The sequence below is a fragment of the Aspergillus melleus genome (genome assembly GCF_016097325.1).
Source record: "Aspergillus melleus strain CBS 546.65 chromosome Unknown contig2, whole genome shotgun sequence".
NCBI classification, from domain to species: Eukaryota; Fungi; Ascomycota; class Eurotiomycetes; order Eurotiales; family Aspergillaceae; genus Aspergillus; species Aspergillus melleus.
Genome location: NW_025763371.1, coordinates 2,665,530 through 2,690,813, shown reverse-complemented (window position 1 = coordinate 2,690,813; position 25,284 = coordinate 2,665,530). Strand labels below are relative to the sequence as shown.

The 25,284-nt window shown below is 54.0% G+C and overlaps 7 protein-coding genes across 8 annotated transcripts; 2 read left to right on the top strand and 5 right to left on the bottom strand.

The window, feature by feature from the left end:
* Window positions 1-689: 689 nt before the first annotated feature.
* Window positions 690-980, bottom strand: LDX57_003736 (uncharacterized protein; the record flags this gene model as incomplete). The annotated part of the gene is made up of 1 exon (XM_046085393.1): window positions 690-980. The coding sequence occupies one exon, from the start codon at window positions 978-980 to the stop codon at window positions 690-692; it is 291 nt and encodes a 96-aa protein (XP_045941356.1).
* A 118-nt stretch (window positions 981-1,098) lies between these two features.
* On the top strand, window positions 1,099-7,434 carry LDX57_003735 (putative myosin class II heavy chain (MHC); the record flags this gene model as incomplete). The annotated part of the gene is made up of 1 exon (XM_046085392.1): window positions 1,099-7,434. One exon carries the CDS (start codon window positions 1,099-1,101, stop codon window positions 7,432-7,434), a length of 6,336 nt encoding a protein of 2,111 aa, XP_045941355.1.
* Window positions 7,435-8,118: 684 nt separating this feature from the next.
* Window positions 8,119-10,641, bottom strand: LDX57_003734 (F-box protein; the record flags this gene model as incomplete). Its single annotated transcript, XM_046085391.1, has 2 exons — window positions 8,119-8,133; window positions 9,580-10,641. The coding sequence occupies 2 exons, from the start codon at window positions 10,639-10,641 to the stop codon at window positions 8,119-8,121; spliced, it is 1,077 nt and encodes a 358-aa protein (XP_045941354.1).
* A 939-nt stretch (window positions 10,642-11,580) lies between these two features.
* On the bottom strand, window positions 11,581-13,155 carry LDX57_003733 (putative RNA export mediator Gle1; the record flags this gene model as incomplete). The annotated part of the gene is made up of 1 exon (XM_046085390.1): window positions 11,581-13,155. One exon carries the CDS (start codon window positions 13,153-13,155, stop codon window positions 11,581-11,583), a length of 1,575 nt encoding a protein of 524 aa, XP_045941353.1.
* A 2,765-nt stretch (window positions 13,156-15,920) lies between these two features.
* Window positions 15,921-20,351, top strand: ssdA (mRNA-binding translational repressor SSD1; the record flags this gene model as incomplete). Its single annotated transcript, XM_046085389.1, has 5 exons — window positions 15,921-16,017; window positions 16,086-18,760; window positions 18,823-19,182; window positions 19,246-20,246; window positions 20,312-20,351. The coding sequence occupies 5 exons, from the start codon at window positions 15,921-15,923 to the stop codon at window positions 20,349-20,351; spliced, it is 4,173 nt and encodes a 1,390-aa protein (XP_045941352.1).
* Window positions 20,352-21,050: 699 nt separating this feature from the next.
* On the bottom strand, window positions 21,051-23,643 carry LDX57_003731. 2 transcript variants are annotated; one of them, XM_046085387.1, is made up of 3 exons: window positions 23,040-23,643; window positions 22,631-22,957; window positions 21,051-22,561 (listed from the first exon to the last, which is right to left on the bottom strand). In XM_046085387.1, the coding sequence occupies exons 1-3, from the start codon at window positions 23,040-23,042 to the stop codon at window positions 21,413-21,415; spliced, it is 1,479 nt and encodes a 492-aa protein (XP_045941350.1). In that variant the 5' UTR covers window positions 23,043-23,643; the 3' UTR covers window positions 21,051-21,412. The 2 variants fall into 2 exon arrangements, with proteins under 2 accessions (XP_045941350.1, XP_045941351.1); XM_046085388.1 differs by having other exon boundaries at window positions 22,631-23,643.
* A 381-nt stretch (window positions 23,644-24,024) lies between these two features.
* Window positions 24,025-24,662, bottom strand: LDX57_003730 (putative GPI anchored protein; the record flags this gene model as incomplete). The annotated part of the gene is made up of 2 exons (XM_046085386.1): window positions 24,025-24,537; window positions 24,594-24,662. 2 exons carry the CDS (start codon window positions 24,660-24,662, stop codon window positions 24,025-24,027), a joined length of 582 nt encoding a protein of 193 aa, XP_045941349.1.
* Window positions 24,663-25,284: the final 622 nt, after the last annotated feature.

Below are 25,284 nucleotides of genomic sequence, written 5' to 3'. Positions count from 1 at the left end.
GATCTAAAACTAATTAGACAATCTCAATTCTGTTTTTTTTCCCTTTCTGCCCTTTCCCTTTCCCATTCCCCCCCTACACCTAGTCTCGATTCCTTTCTGCATCGTCCAACCTCGATCCAGCTGTCCTCCGCGTATGCGCCATGTCCAGGTTTTCCGCATACCCTAGGTATCTGTGATCTGTTGTTCGTTTTCTTCCTATCGTCAGTGCTTCTTGACTCTTTGTTTGTATTTTCTGAAATCTGATTGGGGTTCTTTTTTTTTTTTTTCTTTTTCTTTAGCACCCCTCTCCCCTGAGGAACACTAAATTTCCGCGCTCTTTTTTTTTTTCCTTCCTGAACAATCCGAGTCGAGACACCGCCCTCTCCTTCCTCCCCTCCCCCTTCTTTTCGCTGTCCTTGCATCCTCTTTCGTGTGCCGATCAGAGGCTGAATTTGCGAGGTGGATTCCTTATCTGCGGTTTTGATTTCCATGCTTCAACATTCTGGACGATAAGGAGAGCAGCAAGCAAGTGCTTGCTGCAGCAGTCGAGACGGAAGGTGTGTGTCTCTTTGGTGCTTCAACTTCCCCGACGGCATCAATTTCCCCAGCATCATTATCCTATGCCCGGAGTGTGGTTTTTTAATATAGACAATTGGATTGATACTACCGTCCTCTCCTGGAATCCGACAATCTGAGCTTGGACTAAATTCTCAAGTGTCTTTAGATCTAGGTCCGTCCGTACCCTCCGCCAATTCGGCGCATTCTCCGCCGCCGCATTCCAGAGACCCATCCCGCCTTCGTGACGATTCATACTTGGCTGCTCCGTTGATCTCATCGTCCGTATCTCCCGGAGCGTCGAGTCGTTCGGCCGCTGGTTCCCCCCGGACCCGTAGCGTCACCTCTACCAACCCGCCGAATTCCATCCCGACTGTGTCGAAATACCGTGGCGCGTGGGATTCGTCGACCTCGTCCCCGGAGAATAAAAGAGCGGAGAGCAGCATCTACTACACCACCGCCTGGGGCTCACCGTATGCTGCACCCAGCCCTCGGAGGCTTTCGTGGTCATTGAGTCAATCCGCTGGCATCGATCGTGGTTCGGGCATCAGTTCCCGGGCGTCCATGCGCAGTGGTTTCTACCACGGCTCCGAAGCAAACCATACCGAATTCCTGAGACCCTCGGCCCCGGAGAGCTCGACCACGCAATTGTACGGTGGTGATACGACACTCGACCGCTCGCCGCGCCGTGATCTGTTGGGCAGAAAAGGAGGAAAGTCCATCAAAGACTTCACCCAGGATTGGATCAACCAATATCTCTCGGGCCAACCCAGAACCGAACGCAGTAACTGGCTCAGCGACGACTCCGGTAGCGAGGCTCCCTCGTTCTTCACGGCCCAGAATCATTTCGCAGACGACCCGTCCGACGATTGGCTTGCTCTAGAGCAGGACACCCGCGACGAAGACCTCTTGAAGACCCCGACGCTCGCCGACTTTGTCAAGAGAAGGACGATTGCGACCCACGGGGAAAATAGTCCCGGACGTCAACGCACGAAAGACTATCTTCACCGGAGAGCCGATACACTACGGCAAGAAGACTTTTGGGGTTTCGCCTACGACAAGGACCCCCAGCCCATCACCATGGCCGACACAAAGGAGGGTCAGCCCCCAACATCCCAACCGGAGCTCCCCCAGGTACCGTCTCCGAGCGAAAAGCCACTCCCCCCTCCCCCTGCCGATGCTGGGAAAGAAGACAACGCTGCAGCCGTGCCTGTAGAAGGTTCCGAACCGAAAGCTACACAGAACAAAGTGTCGACAAGCAGGAATACCTCAACGCCCGTGCCGAGAGTAAGAAAGAAGATCATCTGGCGCGGCAAGGCTTGTATCATTGGACTGCCACCGGGAGACAAAAGAGGCACCGAAGAATCCGGCTATCGCCTATTGAGTGCTGAGGACGTTGAACAGAGGCTAAAGGACTGGGAAGAGAAAGGCTACAGCGTCCGTGGGTTTGATGTCGGTGCGCCAGAGGACAGCTCAGAGGTTACCGAATTAGGCGGGCTCAGTCGTCCCTCTTTCCCAGACGTGCCGGAAGCTGAAGAAGAATTGAAGACAGGGGGTTACGCCGTCAACTTTCCGAACAAGAATGTCTGGGACTCGTACGTTCGGGCCCTCCAGGAGGAGAAGCTTCGAGCTCTGGGAGTTTCACTCGGCGAGGAGGAAATGCAGCCGTCTGTATCGCCGGCCATGAGCCAGATGGCTCCGTTCCCCGGGATGGGCCCGTCACCACCGATACCGACGGCATCAGCAGCCAGCAACCCACTGTCCGGACCGAACCCGTTCTCCCCTCATTTCAACCAGTCCGCAAACAACAATGGCATTGGTAGCTTGGCATCCCCCGTCTCGCATTTTGGCGTTCAAACACCATTCTTGGGCGTTGACCAGAACCTCTTGCCCGGATATCATGTTCCGTTCCAGAATACGCCTCCTGCACAGGGCTCGCTTACCCCTCAGAACTTCTTCAACGCCCGTCATCCGAATAACCCTGGTCTTCCGGGCGCTCTCCCCGACCTAACGTCTATCTTGTCACCTGTATCACCGATGAATGGCCCGGGTGCCTTCCACCCTGGATTAAACGAACAGTCGGAGCTGCAAAACAGTGCATTCCATGAACCACACATGGATCATCATCTGCAACAAGACAATGCTATGGAAGGCCATCTTTTGCGTCCTGTTCACACCCCTACGGAAAATCTGGACAACTTCCACGCCTCGACCGTGGAGATCGCTCAGCCTACGCCCCGCGGCCATAGCCGTGGTCACAACCTGAGCGAAACGCTCCAGAAGGGACTTGATCAGATCGCCCAGTCCGACTATCATTTGGAGGAGTCAATTGAGAGGCAACTTGAGGAGGGTGACCACGAGCCGGCTCACAATTTCGGCGCCCCAGGATTGATGCACTCTCAATGGGCCCTGCCAGAGAACGACAACCGTGACCTCCAGCACCTCCCTCAGCATGTGCATCAGTTCTACGGTGGAGGGTATGCTGGCAACAATGTCCAAGAAGGATCCGATATAGATACGAACCCGAGTCTCTCTGGAACTCCTCGCAGACATGGACCACTTGGGCACCACATTCCCTGGCATTCGGCCAAACCCAGCGGTGGGTCGTATCCCGGTCACCGTTCGAAGCTGTCATCCTCCACTTTGAATGTGGACGCCAAGGAATTCGATCCAAACGCTTCGACGGCCTCGCAGCATTTCGCTTTCCAGGGTAACTCTTTCCAGTTCCCCAACGCCGGTCAGGATATGTTCACCTTCGGTTCAGGACCGGGATTCAAGCCCTCAGTCAACTCATTCGATGCGCCCCCTGCCCCCTTTTCCGCGAGTGGCTCGCATCGTATGGCTACCCATGGATCCGGTGAATTCAATTTCTCATCACCCTCTTTCAACGTTGCGGCACCTGTCTTCAACCCAGCCGCTAGCGTTTACTCTGCCGGTTCCGAGCAGCCACCGGCCGCCAATAGAACCAAGATATTCGACGACGTTGATGTTTCACAGGCTGCAAAATCTGGCAAGAAGTCGAAGGCAATTCCCATCATCCGCCCTGATGATAGTACGCCCGAGAAAAGAGATAGGGATGGGAAGGCACCGAGTGGAAAGGCTTCAGACCGCCATAAACGTGCCCGTCGCGGGGATGCGCCTTCTGATGAAGAGGCTCCGTTCAGTCCGGGTCATGCCCTAACGGAGTCCAATGCCCAGCGATCCCAGATTCCTCACGGCTCTCATGTAGCCGCCGAGGGCAAAGAAAATGCAGTTCCCACGGGCACATTGCCTCTGTCGGCTCAGCTTGGCAAGCCTGAGGAGCGCAAGGACACTCCCGTCAGTGAAGCCTCCACTTGGGCTCCTTCTGGTGCCAAGGAAGAGGCAGCAACTGCCGCGCCGGAACCACCGAAACGGGAACCCGACACGGCAGTGTCAACTAAGCCGGAAACTGATGCCGCAGCAGCTCCTGCACCACAGCAGCAGGAGCCTCCTAAGGAGCAGCCCCCGAAGAAGGACTGGAGGACAGCGTTGTTCGGATCGAAGAAAACCTTCACCTTCAAGCCCTCGGTGGCTGAATTTATACCCTTCACGGTTGATCAGCCGAAGGCTGCGCCGGAGGAGCCGCCCAAGAAGAACGACCTTACGGCTTCTCGGCACGCTGTCCCAAGCCCTCCGGCTTCGCCTAAGCGCAAGACCCCGTCACCCGAGCCGGAGCAGCCTATGCAGCCTCAAACCGACATCAAGGCAGAGGAGCCAGCGCAGCCAGAGCAGCCGGAACAGGTTGCCAAGTCTGACTCTGACGCAGACTCGCCTGACGAGGATGAGATCAACGCCATTATGGAGCAACTCAACGAAGGATCCGACGTTGGAATCGAGAGGGTCAACACACCCCAGGCTGCTGCCAATCGTATGCCTCAGACCGCAGTGGCAGGACCGTCGAAAGAAAAGCGACACGGTCCCGCAGACATCAGAAGCGACCCGCCCAGCCCCAGTCCTGGTCGGGGACATGTCTCGCACGCGTTGGATGTTCCGAAATTGGATTTCGATGCCCAGTCTCACTTCGCGGCTACTCCTTCCAAGGGCTTTGCTTCCGGTATGCCATCGCCCATTCGGAAACTCATCAACCAAAACGATCAGATCAGCGACTGGGACGATGTTATCACGTCCGGCGAGGAAGAAAAGCTGGTACACCGCAGCAAGTTCTTTGACCGTCGGATCAACGACCTCGTCGGCTCTGTGGTCGACGATCGTCTATCCCCTCTGGAGCGTGCTCTGAGCGCTATCCAGCAATCGGTTTCGGCGATCACCCTGTCGACGCAGAACAAGCTGGCCTGGACCAGCACGTCCGCCGAGGCGGAGAGCGATGCCGACGACGAGGACGACGAGTATGATGAAAATGACTCCCAGCGAGCCCGGTCCCCACCGAGAGACCGGAAGCTTGATCGGTTGAAGAACGTCATCCTGGAAGTGCTGGCCCAGCGTGACACGCAGGAGCCCGTGGAGAAACCCGAAAACACCGAGCTGGTGCAACTCCGGGACAGCGTCGCCGAATTGCAAGCCATGGCCACCGAGAAACTGGCTCACGACCCTACCGCCGGCCTGCGGGAGATGCTCCAGGAAGTAGTCGCCAACCAGTTCAGTATCCAGAATGCTCGTCCGTCTGACGCCGACGAGATTGGTGCCGACAGTCTGATGCTCCAGATTGACGGTCTGAAGAACATGCTGAGAATGACCGACGAGCGGGCAGAGCAGGAGTACAAACTGCGCAGAGAAGCACAGGATTCCATGGCAGAGCTCCAGCGACTGCTCAAGGACGTTGAAGACGATGCCGCCCGCCACAGTGAAGCCGCCGAGTCTGCCGAAGCTCGCTTCCTGCAGTTCAAGGAAGAGAAGATTCCTTACTTTGAGCAGGTCCAATTCAGAGCCGATTCCCTGGAGCAGGAGCATGCCAAGCTCAAGCTGACTCTGGCTGAAATCTCCTCGAAGAACATTGAACTCGAGGGCCACTTGGATGAATACCGTGTCTCTAGTGACAACTGGAAGCGTGACAGCGAGCGGTCGAAGGGAGAGCTTGAGGAAGTCAAGCAGGAAAACAAGAGCCTGCGTGGCTCCATCGATCATCTTAAGACGCGCATTGAAGACGGCATGAGCATCCGACACAACCTCAGCGAGAAACTGGATCGCCTTCAGGATGAAATGGCCACGGCTTCCGGGGATATTGCCCGCGAACAGGCCATCTGGCGCAGGCGGGAAGAAGAGCACGTGGCTCGGTATAACGAACTCAAGGCGGCTTACAGCCGCGAGCAGAAGCTGCGTGAGAAGCTCGAGGTTGATATCAGCGAACTCGAGCAACAGGAGCGAGAGGCCGCCAAACTCAAGTTCATCTTCGGGCAGTCCCAGCAGGAGAACGCCAGGCTGGAAGAGCTGGTGGCTAACCTGCGGGTTGAAAACCACGACATGGAACTCAAGGCGGCCCGTTTCGAGCGTGAATTCAACGAGGCTCGCGAGAGCAGCCGCGTCGAGATCCAGCGGACCCGGACCTCCATGGAGGCCGATGTCGAGGCCGCCAATAGCCAGGTCAACATCGTGCGCGCCGAATTGGAGGCACAGATTCTCCGCCTGCAGAGCCAAATGGACAATGTACGCCTTAACAATGACACCGAGCGCGAACGTTACGAGATGCTGCTTGAGGAGGCCACCGAGACCAAGGCCAGCGCCTTGGCTGCGGCAGCCGAATCGCGGGAGATGGCTGTAGAGGAACAGCGCAGCATGCATGAGCGCGTCCTCAATGACCTCCGGGAGCGCCATGCTCGTGCCTTGCACAACTCGTCCGAGGATCGACAGCGCGCCGAGTCTCATCTGATGGACAAGTTGGCGTTGTCGGATGACAAGGTCCATCACCTGCAGGATCGTGTGCAACACCTTGAAGACAAGCTCGAAATCGCCCAGTCCGCTGCTCGGGCTGCTGCGGAGGCTGCGCAGATGGCCAAGGCAGGAGTGGCGACATCCACGCCTCCTCCTACCATGCCCGTCAACACCCCTTCGATGTCATTTAACGGCTCCATGGTTCCTGAGAAGATCTCCCCGCAGGCGTTGCGCGAGTCCATTCTCGTGCTTCAAGACCAGCTACAGCAGCGTGAGACTCGCATTGAAGAGCTCGAGCAAGAGGTCGCGTCCGTGGACAAGGATGCCCCCAACAAGCTTAAAGAGAAGGATACGGAGATTAACTGGCTCCGTGAGCTGTTGGGAGTCCGAATCGATGATCTACAGGATATTGTCACCACCGTGTCCCAGCCCTCATTTGACCACAACGCTGTCCGTGACGCTGCCATTCGCCTGAAAGCCAACCTGCAGATGCAGCAACAGGAGAAGGAAAGGGCTGCGTCTGGAGTCCAGGGCCTCCCAAGCCTTCCATCACTGTCTGAGATCCGAGCATCCCCTCGAGCACTCCCTCTCGCTGCAGCTGCAGCATGGGGCAACTGGCGCAAGGGCCGGGAGGGGGCAAACAGCAACACTTCGAACCAGACTCCTTCCAAGCCGAGCCACGCCACTGCTTTCCTATCTGGTCTCCTGACGCCGCCTAGCTCTAATCGACAGGCGGTCATCAATGCCCGAGCAGCCGCATCAGGCGCGAGACGGTCGTCGGAGAGTCGCCCGCTAAGGAGCGTCAACAGTACACCTCGACCGTTGTCTTCGCGGGCCGCCGGCAAGATGCGCGAGCCTCCAACTACACCCCCTCTTCTCCGGAGGTCCAGCTATGACCGCGATGCAGAGCCAACCGATTACGAAGAGACCTACGGACAGGCCTACGGAGAGGGTTCTCCGGGGGAAGAAAATGAAAGTACGGTCGACGGATTGGTCTCTGCGTCTCCACGGGACACCAATGACGGTCCATTTGGACCGCAAATAACAACATAGACGGGATTTCCCCCCTCTTTTCTTTTCTTTCTATCTCAGCAGATACCTTAGCATTTGAAATTCTTTTTGAGACTGAATCGGTTTGATTTGTGACTTATGTGTTGTTCTCCCCCTCAGCTTCTTACTCCTCTCTTTTAATCTGACATAGTTCAATTGGTATTTCCTTCGTTCAGATGCACTGTTTAGTCTTTTTCTACCTTTTCTTGTATGTGATAGTGGGATTGCTTTTTTCGTTTCTGTTTCTATTTCCATTTCCCCTTGATCCTCCCATCTGATACCAATACCAGCTATTGTCTTATTGCGATCTTTTTTGTACAAACTCTTGCGTTAAATATCTGATTTGACTGTCACTCTTTTTGTTACTTGCATACTTTCCTTCGTGTCATTGATATTTCCATTCTGATTTATTCTTGGTCTCTGCGAATCGTCTACTTTCAATTTCTAATTTCTTCTCAGATTGGGGCTTCTTCATACCCCAGGGTTTTCTTTCTTTCTTTCTTTTCGTGTCGTTGGGTTTCTTCTTTCTTCTTCTTTCTTCTTTTTAGGCAGTGGTGCTGTGTAGATACTCTTATTATTTTTTTAATGGACATAAGATAATTTAATTTGATTGAATACGAGTGGATTTATATGTAGGGTTAGTTTGTTCATTATGTGTTTTGAAGCCTTGCTTAAAGCAAGGCTGGGTCACATTAGTTGCTCCTGCTCGATAGCATGCTCATAAATTCATTTGAACAGTCTTATTGCTTGCATATAGACTCGAATATTGTCACTTTTCTATAATGTGTAAATATACCAAATCTAGGCGACATAAAGCTTTGCAAGACTTCAACATTGATGTCATTCTGAACATGAAATCACTATTCCAGTCTAATATCAAAGTATTCTGTTTGAAACTCTTCTCTTGTCCTCCCTTCTTCCATCCTTTTCATTTATCATGTCGAATCTCATCCCTCTCGTTCCCTCTCCAGAACCCCAACCCCAACCATAACTAAACACCAACTCCACGCCCAGCACAGTTAAACCTTCTATCATCTAGAATAACCATTCAATCTCCTCACCCCCTGCAATCCCCGTAATCTTGTACTTGGAGGAACCACCCCTTCTTACCCTCTTCACTTTCAAACTCTCCACATTCACACTCACCCGATCTAACAGGAACGGCCACGTAGGGATGATATCTCGACGTGGGTAGGGCTTTTTCTCCATCCCTCCTCTTCCTTCTTGTTCATCGCCACCCCTCTCTGTGTTCAGATCAGAGCTAGAATTAGAATTGAAATTGAGATTGACTTCTCCACCTCCTCCAACACGAAGGGATTCGTGAATCCCAGACCCAGACCCAGACCCAGGCTGATACACACTCGTACAACTCCCCACGTAGCAGACGTATAGCGCCCCTCCTTCGACGACACAGCAGGCGTGATCTGGCTCGTAGATTACCAGGATTTGGTCGTCGGAGGACACGGCGAGGTGCGGGGATGAGAATGTTCCGGAGGGGAGGTTTGTGGATGTGAATCGGGGGAGGGTCGTTTGGAGGTTGTAGCTGTGGGTTATTCTTTTGGTTGTTCCGCTGGAGTGAGTTTGGGTTTGAGTCTGGGTTGGGGGTGTGGTGGTGGTGGAAGTGGTGTCTGGTCGATGAGGATAGGCGTAGAGGCATGGATACTCTTTGTTTTGGGGTGTCATGGGGATGATGCTGCTTGGGCGGGAGTAGATGGATGGGAGGAGACGGATTAGGTGTGTGGAGACTGGGGAGGATGGGGATGGGGATGGGGATGTGGCGAGGCCGATGCAGTAGGTGTCGATGGAGTTGGTTTGGATGGAGGCGATGAAGTAGCGATGGTCTTGTTTGTTTGCAGTTGTTGAACTTGAAGTCAAAGTTGAACGGGGATGATTGTCCTCCTCCTCCCATTGATCCCTCACGTCCACCACATCTCTCCCCAAAAGCCTCAGCCCTCGCAGAACACATCTCCCTCCATCACCTCCCTCTCCTCTGGCGAACGACACCCCCAACGCCGCAGAATCCAAATACACCTTCTTAATAGCCTCCCACCAATATCCCAGATCCGGTCCGTTCGTCAAGGATTCCGGACAACCTAGATACCGCACGCGAGTCGGCCGATGAATCGTCGATTCCTTGCCAATCGCCACGCGCAGCAGCGTGTCGTTGTCGACAAACTCGAGACCCTCGACTACCCCGTCGGTGTCTTCGTAAGCCGTGGGGTCTGATGGCCGCGCGCAGGCGATGTGTTCGGTGTTTTGGCCGAGGACGTATTCGGCTGGTCTCTGGTGTGTATTCTCCAGGGGATCGCGATCGAGATCTTTCTGATGCCCTTGACCGCGGGATGAATGAGGGAAAGATGAATAAACCTGAACAACCCTCCCCAACGCCACAGCCACAAACTCTCCTCGCGAAGACACCGCCACGCAATGTTTCGAGTACCGGCGATTCCCCGACCAGCTGGCATTGGAAGTAATGCTCTGGTTCATGAGTGCGCGGCACACAGACGTCCAATGCGGGTAGAGGGATGATGCGAGAGGGAATTCTTGAGAGAGTGTGAATTCGCTGCTCTCCGTCATCTCGCCTTCACCCTCATCTTGACTCTCGTCTTCGGAATCATGTTCGCTCTCGGCTTTGAAATCAGATCTATATCCCATTCTAGATTCGGTTTCCGGAATATGAGACTCAGACTCAGTCTCAGTCTCAGACTCAGATGACAATGGTTGATGAGCCCTTCGAGCCCTAAAAACAAGCACCTTCGCCCCCCTCAGCACAGCGACCGTCCTTCCATCTTCTGATCGAGCTTGTACTGAACTCGCCGGTGACGGACATAACGGCATCTGTGCTCCGTGACAAGGACCCCGAACCTTACAAACAGACTTCCGAATATGATGTCGCCGACTAAGCAGATTCAGACGTGCAATCTGTGCGAAATACGTGGTCCATTGCTCTGGCGTTAGGGTGTCTGTTTTCGGATTTGCATTCGCTTTCGCATTCATTTCCGTCTCCGTCTGATGAGTAGAAAATGAGTAAGGAAGAGGAGGAATCAAAGACGCCGGGATCTGTTGCAGCGCATGACGCAGCATGTATGGAGTTGAGGAGGCGCGGCGCCAGGAACGGCATGCTTGGTGCGCGGAGAGGTATGTTTCGGGGTCGGTTTGGAGGAGGATGGATTGGATGAGTTCGGTGGGGAGAGTGGAAGCGGAGGACATGGTTTGGTTATTTGATTTGCTTTGGTTTTGTTAGTTTGATTTGAATTTCAAGTATATATATAGTCTTGGGGGGTATATTCATGTATTCATGACGAGGGTTGATATAAAGAAGAACAAAAAGTTAATTAGAAATAGTTGAATGACTCAAGTGTGATTTATTTCTAGCGAGACCCAACATTATAACGTCTACTCAATACTCCAAGGGGGGATGGAAATGATAAATCCTAGAAAAATGGACTGGATCCACGTCCAACATATGCAGGCTATGTGGACGAGAGCAACGTCCTGCATGATCTTGCATAAGCCCTAACTTGCGACTCGTCACTTGGCAAGATCCCTCCCTCGCAAGAACCATGGACCGTAAATCGAAACCGGTCAGAACTTTAATCTTGCCCATCTTGTTTCGGGTATTCTTTCTGCTGGTTTTGTGGTGGTTGTGGTTGTTGTAGCGGTAGCGGTAGTTGTTGTAGTTGTAGTTGCGATAGATGGCGGTCTGAAAGACTGTCAGGTTGACATGTCTACCTAACCTAAGCAACTGACAACAAATCTGATGACTCATTGATGCAGCTTCATGCTGTATAACCGCGAAATACCTCTGTCGATTCCATAGCGGACCACGTTTCGGGCGATCTGCAGGAACTGTCGAAGCAGCCCAACAACCTCCTTTAGAGTCCTTGCTGTTATACAGGTATAGGCTGCACGGCAGGCGGTCAAAATCTGCACGTGTGTCTGATTTCTGCAATGATCAAACACTCCATCAGCATTGGTCTTGTATTCGGTTGGTGGCGTCGCTGAGACATCAAAGGCGCAAGGATGATCTCTAGGCTTCCGAGTGCTGACACATGGACTTGAGAAACCTACCCGTCAACAGGCGCTAATGTTTTCTTTTTTCTGGCGTGTTGAAGAAAAAGAAAATCTGACAGCTCGATGATCCGGTCCTCAAATGATGATGTGCCTTTCCTTTTGGTATAGATCCTTGAGAAGTTTGAGCTGCGTCACGCCCATTGATTGACGGGGCACGGTGGAGGGTAGCTCGACAATGGCTTTCCGCATCATAGCCAGCCCGACATGTCCAAAAAAGCTGACAATCCGCTCGGCCGAAGACTTGAGCATCGCAGAAAGAAGGATGAAGTGTGTCTCTTGAATGTCAGACGGCGGAATGGACAGAATCTTGTGCATAGCCCTCCAGAACATGTGGTTGGGGAAGGGGTTCTTTCGAGGGGTCTTGCCAAAGTTACGCAAGGTCAGCGCGGCGAACCCGGCTCCCAAGGCCGTCATTCGCTCTGCGTGCATCTGCTCGCTGATATATGGGCCACCCGGTCCGTCCCGCCACCATCCTAGGGCCTTGCGGCCGCCTTCTGTCTTTTCGCTGCCGTAGAATCCCCATAAGCCCGGGCAAACGACTCGGTATTTGGCCCATAGGATGTCCACCATGGGACAGCCTTTGTAGATAAACGCATCCATCGAGAAGATCTGTGCTGCGACGATGCCAATCGGTTCCGCGTGACCGTGGTTAAGCGAGGCCTCGTTGAGGAGCGATGCGATTAGACTTTTCGCAAACATGTTCAGCGCGTAGATCAGAAGAGCCGGCACCTTCTCATTCTCGGAGTTGGCGATCTCTGGGGGTGGGAAGGCCAGGAACTGGCGGATGTCCACCGAGGGCTCGGGGATGGAAGCGGCTTTTTCGAGCGTCGTTTTGATCTCCTGGAGCTGGGTTTTATTGGTTCCTTTGCCTTCACGCAGCTGACCCACGCACTTCTTGATGGATCGACGCATGTCTCCCATGTTTTGCTTGACTGCGTTGTTGGCTTTGCCCTGGTCTCTCATGTACTGCCGGAACTTCTTGAGATGCTGATGCAGCTCCACATAGCGGTTGTGCACCTTTATCTCGGCCTCCGTGGGCCGGCCATTGGCACCTTGGGTCCTCCGCTCCGCCTGCGCCTTCTGCTCCGCCTCGGTTTTGGCTCGAGCGGCTTCTTCCTCGGCCTTCTTGGCCTCTGCTTGACGCTTGCGATTCTCCTCCTCCACTCGTTGCTTTTCCTGGCGTTCTCGTTCCGCCTGTTCGTCGCGTCGTTTCTTTTCGGCCTCGGCCTCGGCCTTCTTCCTCGCTTCCTCCTGGGCCTTTCGCTCGGCCTCGCGTCGAGCAAGTTCCTCTTGCTCCCGACGCTGTCTCTCGGCCTTCTCCCGTGCCACTCGCTCTGCTTCCTTGCGCTCCTCCTCCGCCTTTCGAAGTCGTTCCTCCTCTACCGCTCGGCGATGCACACGCAGGGTCTCTTCGGCCTCCTCCAAGAGTTGGCCATGGCGCGCAGCGACCTGGTCGAGGGCGGCGTTGTGGACGGCTTCTAGCTCGCTATCGGCTCGATCGAGATTCTCGTAGAATGACCGGCGTTCGTAGGCTTTCACTTTCTTCAGCTCGGTGTTGTGGACTCGCAATTGCTCCAGATCCCTGGCCAGGTCGGATACTAGCTGTTTGGACGGGCTGTCCAGCTGCGAGGGGTAGCTTAGTCGGCCCATGTTCTATGATTTGAGGGTTTGCTTGTTTGGCGAATAGTTGGAAATTCGGCGAAGTTCGAAGGCAAAGGAGAGATAGATGGCGGAATAGCTCAAATGAGGGTTCGAGCGCTGGGACAGTGCTAGTTGAATGACCGCAAGACAAGCAATTTCATAGCTCGGGGAACCTTGGGACACAGTAGAAGCAGATCACTATGACCCGGACAAGGAGTTGGGTTCCGAGATACACGCCGAGCTTCAATCAATCGTATCGGATGAACTTGCGCGACCGATTCCAAGGACCAAAAAGACCTATGCTCAATTGGGATGGAATTCCCAGCAGCAGATGCAGGATGAAAGGAGGGACGAGCCAAAGCGGCCAGGTGAAAGGGATGTGAGCGTCACAGTCGACAAGTCAAGAATGGAACGCGATCTTTTTGTCTGGAAGGGCGCTGAGTCAGCCATCTGCAGCCTCAGGGATCAGGCCGAGGACAAGCAGCAAACGGTGCAAACGCGGGTCTTCCCAGTTCCTTCGGTCGGCCCGACTTTGCGTCATGATTAACCTCTCTTTTAACTCTGTAAGTACCTCTTCTTCCATCTATTCTTCCGTCGAACTGTGGTCACAACGCAGATGGTCTGGTCGCATCCTCCCCGAATCTTCTACCCGAGTGCTCCTCTCACTCCTACGAAATATCTCGAATCGATTCTACCCTCCGAGCAAGTGACCTTCTCCGGAAGCCCGCAAAGCCGCCGACAGCTTCTGTGGAGTCGCAAGGACCCAAAGACGAGACAACTATTGGATCCGGCGCATCACCCGGTGGATCCGTACCGTATCAGGCATACGGTAGCCTGTAGGGAATAGTATGCGACTAGGAGACTAGGAGAGTAGGTTGTTGGGAGGTACGGAGTAAACAGGATATCATATGGTTGGAGTCTGCCACTCGACCCCAAGCATTTCAGACTTACTACTCAGCTATCGTGTCTATCTACATGGTCAATTCAGAGAAGGATTCAGATGGACCTCAAGAGTGGGTAAAAGGAATACAATACGCCATGACAGCAGGCCGAACCAGACCCTGCAGTCCTCCAAAGTCTGGTAACTTTGCTTAGTCTCTTCCCCAGCATATGATGATGAGGATAATGATGATGATGGTGAAGAAGAGAAAGAATGAAAGAATGAAAGAGAGTTACGGCGTAAGTCGATTTAGCATCATCAGACTCGACAGTAACTCCGTGTAGACCGTCGTAGCAGGTAGACTGTAGGAACGTTCCAGTAATCTTCGTATGGTTTATATTATTATTGATCCCCGTTATTCCTTACTTGTTCATCTCTCTTTCTTCTTCTTCTTCTTCTTCTTCTTCTTCTTCTTCTTCTCCATCACTCTTCTTTCTTCTCTCTTCTTTCTCCCTTCTTCCTCCATCTTCCTTTTGACTCTCTCTATCTCTCCTTCATCTCCCCTCAATCATTCCTTCGGGTTGATCATTCGGTTTCTGTCATTCTCTTCGTGGTCAGATCCATCATCTTTCCCCTCCACTCTTGGAAAAGAAAGTCGTTCAAAAGATATTCTTATCAAATTAAAAAAACTCCAGAAAAATAACCAAAAAAATAACAAAGACCGACCCCTCGCGTGGGGAATCCAATTACCAGTTCGACCACTTCGCTTTGATCGACTGAGTGGCCTTTTCCCCTATTCCTTCGTCGGGTTTGAACCGGAGGAATCGCCCTCGTTGATCCTCTCTCCCTGATCGCAATCAAGGAATCAATCCAGAAAAATTAAGAATCGAAAATAAGAAACGACACAAAAAAAACCCGGAACGGCGAAGAAAAGTGTGAAATTAAAAACGAAGGCGAAAGAATCCCCACCGAGAGAAAAAAAAAAATCCCCCCTGAACGAGGCCAGGTGCGCTAGTCAGTCGATGGCAGTTGGGGCATCCGCTTACTCGGTCGTTCCCCTCTCTCCGTCTTCCAAACCCCCCCCCATCCCTCCAGCTTCATCCTCTCTTTCCACAAGTCGATCTAAATCTGGCTGCGGCTTGATTCTGCTTCAATCTTTTCCCCGACTTCTTTTTTCTCTCTTCTTTTTCTTCTTTTCTACCTTTCATCTTCCCTTTTCTTTCTCCTCTCCTCTTGTTTCTTGTTCTTTTCCTCTCCCTCTCTCGCTCCTTTCCCTCTGCGATCGACCCGTAACCCGGTCACCGCTTCCTTACCTTCAGTAAAAAAGGAATTTCTCGTGTGAAAAAAAAAAGGGGGAAGAGGGAAATCTCAACAAGACGTCACGGTGGACGATCATTTACCGGTAAGCTTCTTCACTGCAAAGAACCGTCAATGCCGGTCTACTCGACTTGCCTTTGGACCTTCCTCCGTGGCTTTTCTTGCCTCCATTGTCATCTGTCCGATCTCTTGTCCCCTCCATCCCTTCCCCTCGTTCCTTCCAGCCAGCTTGCCTCTGTTGATGTCACTCGCTCTCTCGTCGAGGACAATCGTAGCTTCCATCCGGGTGTCTTGCATTGCCCTCCTCCCCTTGCAGCTCTTCTTCTGACTTCCCCGATCGATCTTTGTTGTTCTCTTCTCCCACGTACTCCTAATTCGCTCCGCGCACCTAGACTGACCTATTTGTCTCTCTTATCTAGTAGCAATACTTCAGACCTCATCCGTCGTTGCTCCTAAGTCTTTCGGTCGCTTTGCAAACGCAAAACGTCCTCTTTCGCCACTCTCTTGTCATTGACAGGCCCCTCTTTGCAAAGACTTGATCCCGACGATACCCCGTCCTCTCATTTCCTCCCGAAAGATGGATCAACAGGGTCAATCCGGGGTTCCCGGCCCGGCTGGCCGCAAGCTCCATATCGCTCATCGGAGAAGCCCGTCGGAACTCACTCCCCTCATGAGTACGTCCCCATACAATCTTCCCTTTGTCCTTATACTTGGCCAACAATTGAGCTAACAACTCGTCAAGTGGAACAACTGGCTATTCAGCAACAGATCGAGCTGCTCCAACAGCAGCAGCAACAAATTGCCGCCACGCATCAACAGTATGTCAACATGGGACTGTTACAACCGCAGCAGCTGGGTCAGGTCTCGGGATTCTCTCCTTCGTTGCAAGGCGGCGGTGCGTCCGTCGGTGGCGTTTCCCCTCAGATCAATGCCTTCCAATTCCCCCAGCTTGCCCAGCAGCAGCTCGGTCAGCAGCAACAGCAGCAGCAGCTTGGCGTGCCGATGAACACCTCGAATCAGCATTCCCATCGGCGCAATCAATCGGCACTTCCGGGTCTTGGTATGGGTCCTCCTCCCGCCCCGTCCTCGGGAGCATCCGGATACTCCGACTTTAACCAGCAACAACAACAACAAAACTCCCAGCCCAAGAATGAGAATGGCAACCACGGCCGCAGTCGGGGACCCCCCGGCGGTGGCGGTCACCAGCGTCGTCACTCCCTGGCCCTTCCCGAGGCGAAGAAGGCGGCCGAGCTGGCTCAGCAGAAGAGGACCGCGTCCGGTTTCCAATTCCCCGGACCCAACGCCGGCGGCGAGTCGTCCGATAATACGGCCAACTCCGACGACAGGTCGACCCCGCTTAACACGCAGGCACCCCAGGGCTTGGGATTCCAGCGTGCGGGTAACGTTCGGGCCGGCGGCGGTCACGGCCGCAGCCAGTCGATGGCCGTGGGCGGCAACCGAGGGTCGTTGTCGGGTCGCGGTGCTGGAGGTTTCCAATTCCCCGGCCCCAGCGACGGATCGACCGGGTCGGAGAACCAGCGACGAGGCAGCCAGGCCGGCGGTCATGCTCGATCCGGATCCAGGAACTTCGACAGCAACTGGCGTCAGCCGAACAACCAGGGCCAGGGTCAGGATCAGCAGAAGGGCTTCGGCCAGCAGAGCGGTGGTTTCCAGCCCGGTCACCGTGCCCGTGCCTCCATGAACCAATCCATCGGCTCCATCGGTTCCTTCCAGTACCCCAACCAACCCCAGCTCATCCAGCTCCCCCAGGGCCAGGTGGTCATGGCCTCCCCCCAGATGTTTGGCGGTAACCAGCAAATCAATCCCTTGCAGCTGGCTCAACTGCAGGCTCTGCAGCAGAACGGACAGCTCAACAACCAGGGCCTGGGTCTCCAGGCCAGCCAGCATGCTCCTCCCCAGGTGTCTCCCCAACAGCAGCAGCAACAGCAACAGCAGCAACGGAAGACGCTCTTCACTCCTTATCTGCCTCAGGCCAACCTTCCCGCCCTGCTGAGCAACGGCCAGCTGGTGGCCGGTATCCTGCGGGTCAACAAGAAGAACCGTTCCGACGCGTACGTGACGACTCCGGACCTTGACGCGGATATCTTTATCTGTGGAAGTAAGGACCGTAACCGTGCGCTGGAGGGTGACTACGTCGCCGTGGAGTTGCTGGATGTCGACGAGGTGTGGTCCCAGAAGAAGGAGAAGGAGGAAAAGAAGAAGCGCAAGGACATCACCGATGCTCGGTCGGGCAGCAACGCCGGCGGAGACAAACTCTCACGCTCCGACTCCGGCCCCAATGGCGACCGTCAGGAGGTCGGACCCGACGGTAGCATCCGCCGCCGCGGCAGTCTTCGCCAGCGTCCCACGCAGAAGAAGAACGATGACGTCGAGGTGGAAGGTCAAAGCCTTCTCCTGGTCGAGGAGGATGAGATTAGCGACGAACAGAAGCCCCTCTACGCCGGTCATGTCGTGGCCGTGATTGAACGAGTTGCCGGACAGATGTTCTCCGGAACCCTTGGACTCCTCCGTCCCAGTAGCCAGGCGACGAAGGAGAAGCAGGAGGCGGAGCGGCTGGCCAGAGATGGTGCACACGGCCGCCCCCAGCATGACCGTCATCAGGATAAGCCCAAGATTGTCTGGTTCAAGCCCACCGACAAGCGTGTTCCTCTCATCGCCATCCCCACCGAACAGGCCCCGCGCGACTTCGTCGAGAAGCACCAGGACTATGCCAACCGTATCTTCGTTGCTTGCATCAAACGGTGGCCCATCACCTCCCTGCATCCGTTCGGAACTCTGGTGGAGCAGCTGGGTGAGATGGGTGATCTGAAGGTCGAGACCGAGGCGCTCCTCCGCGACAACAACTTCGGCTCCGACGAGTTCTCGGACGCTCTTCTAAAGAGCATTGGCTGGGAGGACTGGTCCGTCGCTAGCCAAGGCGAGGCTCTTCTGGCTTCCCGCCGTGACTTCCGCCAGGAGGTTACGTTCACCGTCGATCCCCAGGGCACCAAGGAGCTGGAGAACGCCTTCCATTTCAAGACTCTTCCTGACGGCAAGGTCGAAATCGGTGTTCACGTCGCGGATATTGCCCACTTCGTTAAGGCCAATTCTCTGGTGGATCGCGAGGCCAAGAAGCGTGGCACGGCCGTTTACCTTGTCGACCGTCTCGTCAACCTGTTGCCCCAGCGTATCTCCACCGACCTTTGCTCCTTGCTGCCCGGTGAGGACCGTTTGACCGTCAGCGTTGTTTTCAAGGCCAACCCGGAGACTGGTGTCGTTGACGACGATGTCTGGATCGGTAAGGGTATCATCAAGAGCTCGGGTCGCTTGAGCTATGATGAAGCGGATGCCGTTATCAAGGGTACTTCGGAGGTCGCTTCGCCTGAAATCAAAGCCGACACTATTCGGGCACTTTACGTAAGTTTCTCCCCTTTTTTGACTCCTCTGATTCATGCAGCTAATATATTCCTCGAAAACAGGCTGTGTCTTCGAAGTTCCGCGAAGCAAGATACGGAAACCGCACTTCGCAGCTGCCCCCTCTTCGCCTTCTGTACCAGATGGACGATGAGAACGTGCCGGTTCGCTACAACATCTTTGACGCATCCCCCGTGCAGGAGCTAGTAGAGGAGCTGAGTCACAAGGCAAACTTCTTCGTTGCCCGCAAGATTGTGACTGCGCTGCCCGACAAGGCTTTCTTGCGTCGTCAGCCCTCTCCCAACGCGCGCCGTCTCCAGACCCTGGTTGAGCGCATGAACAGACTTGGCTTTGGCTTGGACCCCACCAGCAGTGGCACCCTGCAGAGCAGTCTCTGCAAGGTCCAAGACGACAACCTGCGACAGGTAAGCTTTTCCCGATTGAACAAGCAACGACGGTACAGCGCTAACCGAATCACACGTCTATAGGGAATGGAAACACTCCTTGTGAAAGCAATGCAGCGTGCCAAGTACTACGTTGCCAGCCCTCAGGATGAGCAGCGTCAGCACTTTACTCTCAACCTCCCGGTGTACACCCACTTCACCAACCCTTCCCGACGATATGCCGATATCATTGTCCACCGCCAGCTGGAGGCTGCTCTCTCTGACGGAGCGGTTGAGTTCTCCGAAGACTTGGAGTCTCTGAACAAGACCGCGGATCTGTGCAACAACAAGAAGGATTCGGCCCACAACGCCCAAGAGCAGAGCGTTCACATCGAGGCTTGCCGGGAAATGGACAAGAAGCGCCAGGATATTGGCGGCGACCTGATCAGCGAGGGTATCGTCCTTTGCGTCTACGAGTCCGCCTTCGACGTTCTCATCCCAGAATATGGGTTCGAGAAGCGTGTCCACTGTGACCAGCTACCTCTGAAGAAGGCCGAGTTCCGCAAGGACAGCCGTACTCTGGAGCTCTACTGGGAGAAGGGTGTGCCGTCCTCAGCGTACATCCCCGAAGACGAACGGCCGAAGCCTGCAAACTCCCGTGCTGCCCAGGCTGCCGCAGCCGCGCGTGAAGCAGAGGCTGCCAGAGAGCGTGCGCGCGAGAGGGAGGAGAACATGCGCAAGCAGACCGAGACCGGTACCATGTCCGCCGACGATGTGGACGCTCTTTTCGATGACGACGACGACGTCTCCGAGGTTACCGAGATGGCCGCTGGCGTGTCGTTGAACTCGGCCGCCGATCGCTCCACTCAGAGCATGCCCCCGTCCCCTACCCGCAACGGGCACCTCCAGCAGGCCCCTCACCGCACCCGCTCGGATCCCAAGATCGCCACCATCTCCGGCGATGCTCCCGAGGCCAAGTTGACCAACAAGGAGAAGTACCTGCGGCTGTTCAAGCTGCGCGAGGAGGATGGAGAGCACATCCAGGATGTCACCGAGATGACCCGTGTTCCCGTTATTCTTAAGACTGACCTGAGCAAGAGTCCTCCGTAAGTTTATTCCATGAGCATGTCTTGACCTTATTTCGTCCCCTACTAACCTCTTTTGACTCTAGATGCCTCACTATCCGCTCCGTCAACCCCTACGCTTTGTAGAGGGCAGAGCACTCTATATTCGCCTCCTCACATGTTGAAGTAATAAGTTTTGGCCCATTTGGCAAACCTTTCACAGGGGACGTATAATTGATATACATTGGTTGTCCTACAGCTCAACCATTATTACTTGATCACTCAACCAATTGGTTGGCTCTTGCATGTCTTTGTTTCCCTGACAATATTGCTTTTTAATCAGTCTAGCGTGTTTAGTGCTCTCTGTTTTCCTTTTCCCATTTCCTTTTCCTTTTTCCGTTTGCTATAATGGCTGGTCTCCTAGTTTTTCTACAAGACCGCTCCGGGGAGCCGGTTATCTTAGGTTGTTCAAATATCAATTATTCTTACAGCGTGGTCTTGTTTTGGGGAACAGAAAAGCCTCGGGGAGAACTGTGTTGATGTATCACTGATCTCGTTTTGCGAAACGTATACTGATCCAGAAGTGTTCCACGGAGATGAAGGAACTGGAGGATGGGTCGCGTCGGAAAATTGTCTTATTTTAGATAGTCTCATGGCTTATTGACTGGCTGTTTCGGAGATACTTGAGTTGTTGTAGGATCAACCGTAAGATAAGAAGTCTACGAAGAAATCAAGTCACGAATCCATCGATCACGTTTGGATAACTATACCAAGTCTATCAATATCAAGTAATATCAAGTAATAGACTCCAATACCCAATGCGATCACAATCACAGTGGCTTTCCCGAGAGAAAGAGAGGGAGAAATGTATATAAGTCACTTTTTCAGAACTCATGTATGAATGTATGTATGCCATGCACGCCAATCAGTTGTCAGTTGCCTGTCCGATTCCAACCCTGGCCCCAATGCTGAACACTTTAAAAAACTGGAAAACGCCAAGCCAAATGCGACATACACCCCGTACAGAAGCCCTGGCATGGGAAGACAGGACAGAGGGGAATAAAAAGGACAAGGAAAGAGAAACGAACAAGAAGGGTGGGGGATAGGGATATAGGAAGAGAGTCAGGTATAACCTGAAGGTATTATAAATAAGGGTACGTGAAGAGTAACGGGATGGTTGATGGAGGATGGTTAGGTAGGTAAGGAGGTTACAGCCTCCTAATACCAAGACGAGGTTTCGCTTTTTTCATGCCAGAGCCGGAGACTTTTCTCGAGCCTAGGAGGCCCGGTCTGGATAGTTTAGAGGTGCCCAGGCCAGGAGCAGCCGCGGGAAAGGTATTGGCCGCCGTACTGCCGGCTGGGATCGTTGACGAGGGAGCGAGGATGGTCGATGGGAAGGAAGTGGAGAGAGGTTTTCGATCCCGTAGACCCTTAGACCCTGCGGCGGAGGTGGACGAGGAAGATTCATGGTTCTCTTTGCCGTCGCCGCTCATTTGACGGTCTAGGTCCATCCCATTTCCTGTCGCGGGCTCGGGAACGTCCTCGAAGATTTGGAGATCGTCACGGATGCGGCCGGAGGAGTTGACGCCTTTATGGAGGAGAGAGAGTTTAGGGGATTTGCGCTGCGGGGAGCCATCAAGGGAGTTGTGGTATTGGGGGTCGCGGACGGCGGAGTGGTGGTTGGCGGCGATGTTCTTTTCAGAGGCAGTCATGGGGTGGTCGGTGTCGGTGTCGCTGTTGTCTCCATCTGAGGCCATGCCCATTCCCGTTGCGGATGAGGGATCTGGGTAGTCGACTGGGACTGTGAGGACAGACAGGGGTCGTTTGCCGAAGGCATTCTTGCGGGGACTCGACGAGAAGAACTTGACGGGAGATGGGGATAGCGAGGGGTCGTTCTCTTTGCTGGCGGCAGAGAGGTTGTCGGGCTCGTCGTCTGAGAAGGTAGGGGCCGGGGAGTCATTTTCTGTATCATCGAGTTGGTCATCGTCGTCATCGTCGGATGTATCTTGGTTATCGAGTTGGTACGGCGACGGTTGCGATTTTGCTGTCGTCAGCGGGGTAGTAGCGGGTGCGTTCGTCTGGGCGGTTTTCTTCATTGTCACTGTTTGGGTCTTGACGTTTTTGCGAGACCGTAATAATCGACCATCCTCTTGCTCTGGAATCACCGTGCCCGCATCCTCTCCTCGTAGTTTTGCCTCGGACACTGCCTGTTTCATGTCTGCCGGGACAGGCGCATGGATAGACGTCATTAGCTTTGCCTGGCGGGCAAAGGCTTCGTAGTTTTCTTGGAGGAGCGATCCGGCCGACGAATTCAAGGCAGAGTCTGGATTCGGATAAATCAGGAGACATGATATCGTCTGCGCAACACATTCCACTGGTTAGCTTTTCAACCGTGATTCAACACCCCGGACACTAAGGCCACTCACGATAAGAACATCCTTCAACGTCAATGTCGGTTTCCAGTCCCGTTTCAATGTATCCACGCACACAGCCCCCGTCGATTCCTCCACGTTCGGATGCCATATGCGAGTTCTGAACGTGGCCTTGGGCGGGCTCTTGGGGTAATCCTCGGGCATTTTGAGGTGGAGTCGCCATAGACCCTGCGAGTACGGCGTGCCCTGCGGTCCAGCCAACAGGGTCGAGAGTTGAGTCAAGTCATCGCCGGACGAATCTTCGGAGGGATGGAGGTAATTCGGCGGGAGGTCCTCGTGTAGGGCGGCATGGTCTGCCGCCAGACGTCGGAAGCCAGACGGCTGAAAGAAGGGGCGAGGTTAGCTAAATCGTCCATTTCGTTCGTCTGTTTTATAAGTTAGAATAGTTGGAGGGTGGGCTAACCATATTGTTCCTGGTTTCCAGTTATAGGCAAGGCAATGGAGCGGTGGTGTTGGTGCGATCTGGCAGCTATTGACGATGATCGAAGTATGTTGCGTGGTGCCACAAAGGTGCCCAAGGTCCAATGGTAACGAATGCACGCTGTGATCACGACAGAGATAGAACCGGAAAGATAAAATCCGATTTGACAGAGCTAAGCCAGACACATGTAACGGAGTCCAGGCGCAAAAAGAAGAAGGCGACGATCACAGGCCAGCTTTGTCTAGATCTCGGTTGCCCCGACGTCTGCGGTGTTTCCCTTCTTTTGTTTTGATGATGTGAAGCGGTCGCCGCTAGTCTCCATCGGGTCGGCAAACAAAGGCGCGAGATCCGTCATGTGACTGACGCGTGGCTGACGCGTTTGGGGAAGTGTAATGGGTTGCCTATTCGGGACTAGTCCTTATCCCTGGAGACTATTGCCTTCTTAGCCGTTCATTATTGTGGACCGGGGATCGAGATATCCAAGATGGTAGATCAGACTAGACGGAGTATAAAAGACATCCATAGTTCCTTTGATCCGCCCCGTAATAATATCTACAATTGGGACTCAACCTTTAGAAGCTCAGGAGTGTGGATCCAGACACATGTCGCATGTACCGTGACTTCATTAGGATATTATTATTAGTTTACTACAGAAGAAGACAATTCTTATGTGCGCCGCAACTATGCATCTTTTGTAACAGGCGGTTGGCTTCGAGCAAACGAGAGAGACAAATGAAACGAGAACGGACCCCTGCCCAGCATTGATACAAATTCCAGATGAAGAGAACGTGCGGCAGATCGATATTGCTTATCTCGTAGTTCTCCTCGTTGTTCCTTTTGGGGAGGTTTCAGATGGCGGAGAAGCCATGAGCATCTGTTTCCTTTTCCCACATCGATCAAAGGATTGACAGTAGCGGGATCGACGTCAACTCATGGGTCCAGCGGGAGGTGAGATGATGCCAGTCGTTTACAGGAAAACAGCGATGGCAGCACCGGCCAGGAGACCCATGGGGCCGGCGGTGGCCATGGGCACACCGGCGTTGCCGGAGGAGGTGCTGGATCCGGTGGCGGAGCCAGAGGCGGAGGCGGATTCGCTGGACGAGTCGCTGGTGGAGGACGACTTGTGGCCGGACTTGGTCTTGGTAGAAGTCTCGGTCGAGTTGGTGGTGTGGCTCTTCACGGCGCTGCTGGACTTGGTGAGAGTGGAACCGGCCGAGCTGGATCCGTGAGCGCCGCTGGAGGCAGCAGTGGTACCGGTGGGGATGACGGGCGAGGAGGTGGCACCGGTAGCACCAGAAGTGCCACTGACAGCGGTGGTAGCGTCGTCGGCACCGGTCGAGACAGCAGTATCGGTGGCAGTACCCGAGGCAGTGGCAGTACCCGAGACAGCACCGGTGGCCGTACCGGTGGCAGTAGCAGAAGCAGTAGCGCCGTCAGTAGAAGCACCAGAAGCCTGGACCTCAGAGGTAGTGCCGGTGGGCTGATGATGCAAGCGTCAGTACGATTCGGGCTTGGATCGGATTATGGAATACATACCACAGCCTCGGTAGAGGACTGAGCGACGGCGAGAGCCGAGAAGGCGACGAGGAAGAGAGAGGCACGCATTTTGATTGAAGGTTGTTGTTGATCACGGAAGAGCTGAACGACTGACTGTTGATCGAGAGGGGACGACGAGACGGTCTTCAGATAGCGAGCAAGCGAGCGAACGAAATGAAGATGAAAGTCAAGAGTAGTTGCGAAACGACGGTGGGGGGGAGGAGGGAGAAGACTTTATATTAACGGAAGAGGGAAAGGGGAAACAAAGAAAGTGACAGGTGCAGGGGAAACCTTTAAATAGACCGTAAACCTCGTACCGTAGCTAGCTACAGGCCAGCCCCCGGTGACCCTACAGTGGTACTTCATCAGCCCTGCGTCTCGTTGGATAAGCCTACGCCAACCTGGCCATCCCTCCTAGTGGCAATCGCACCTGCAGGATCCACCGGCCACAGGGAGACGGGAGACTGAGTCTAGGGCGTTCCGGGGCGGGCTGGTCTAAGCCCTGTTGGTGCGCAGCAGAAAGCCAAATCTGCCTGGTGAAAGGGAGGGTTTGCGTATGCTTCCAGGCTATTTGGGCTATTTTTGGCCGCCACCCGGACACAGTCAGCTGCTGGGCCCACTGGTCTCGTCTGTTTGTTGTTGTCTTTTTACTTTCTCTTTTCTTTTTTTTTCCCTTGTGTTTTCTTTTTTG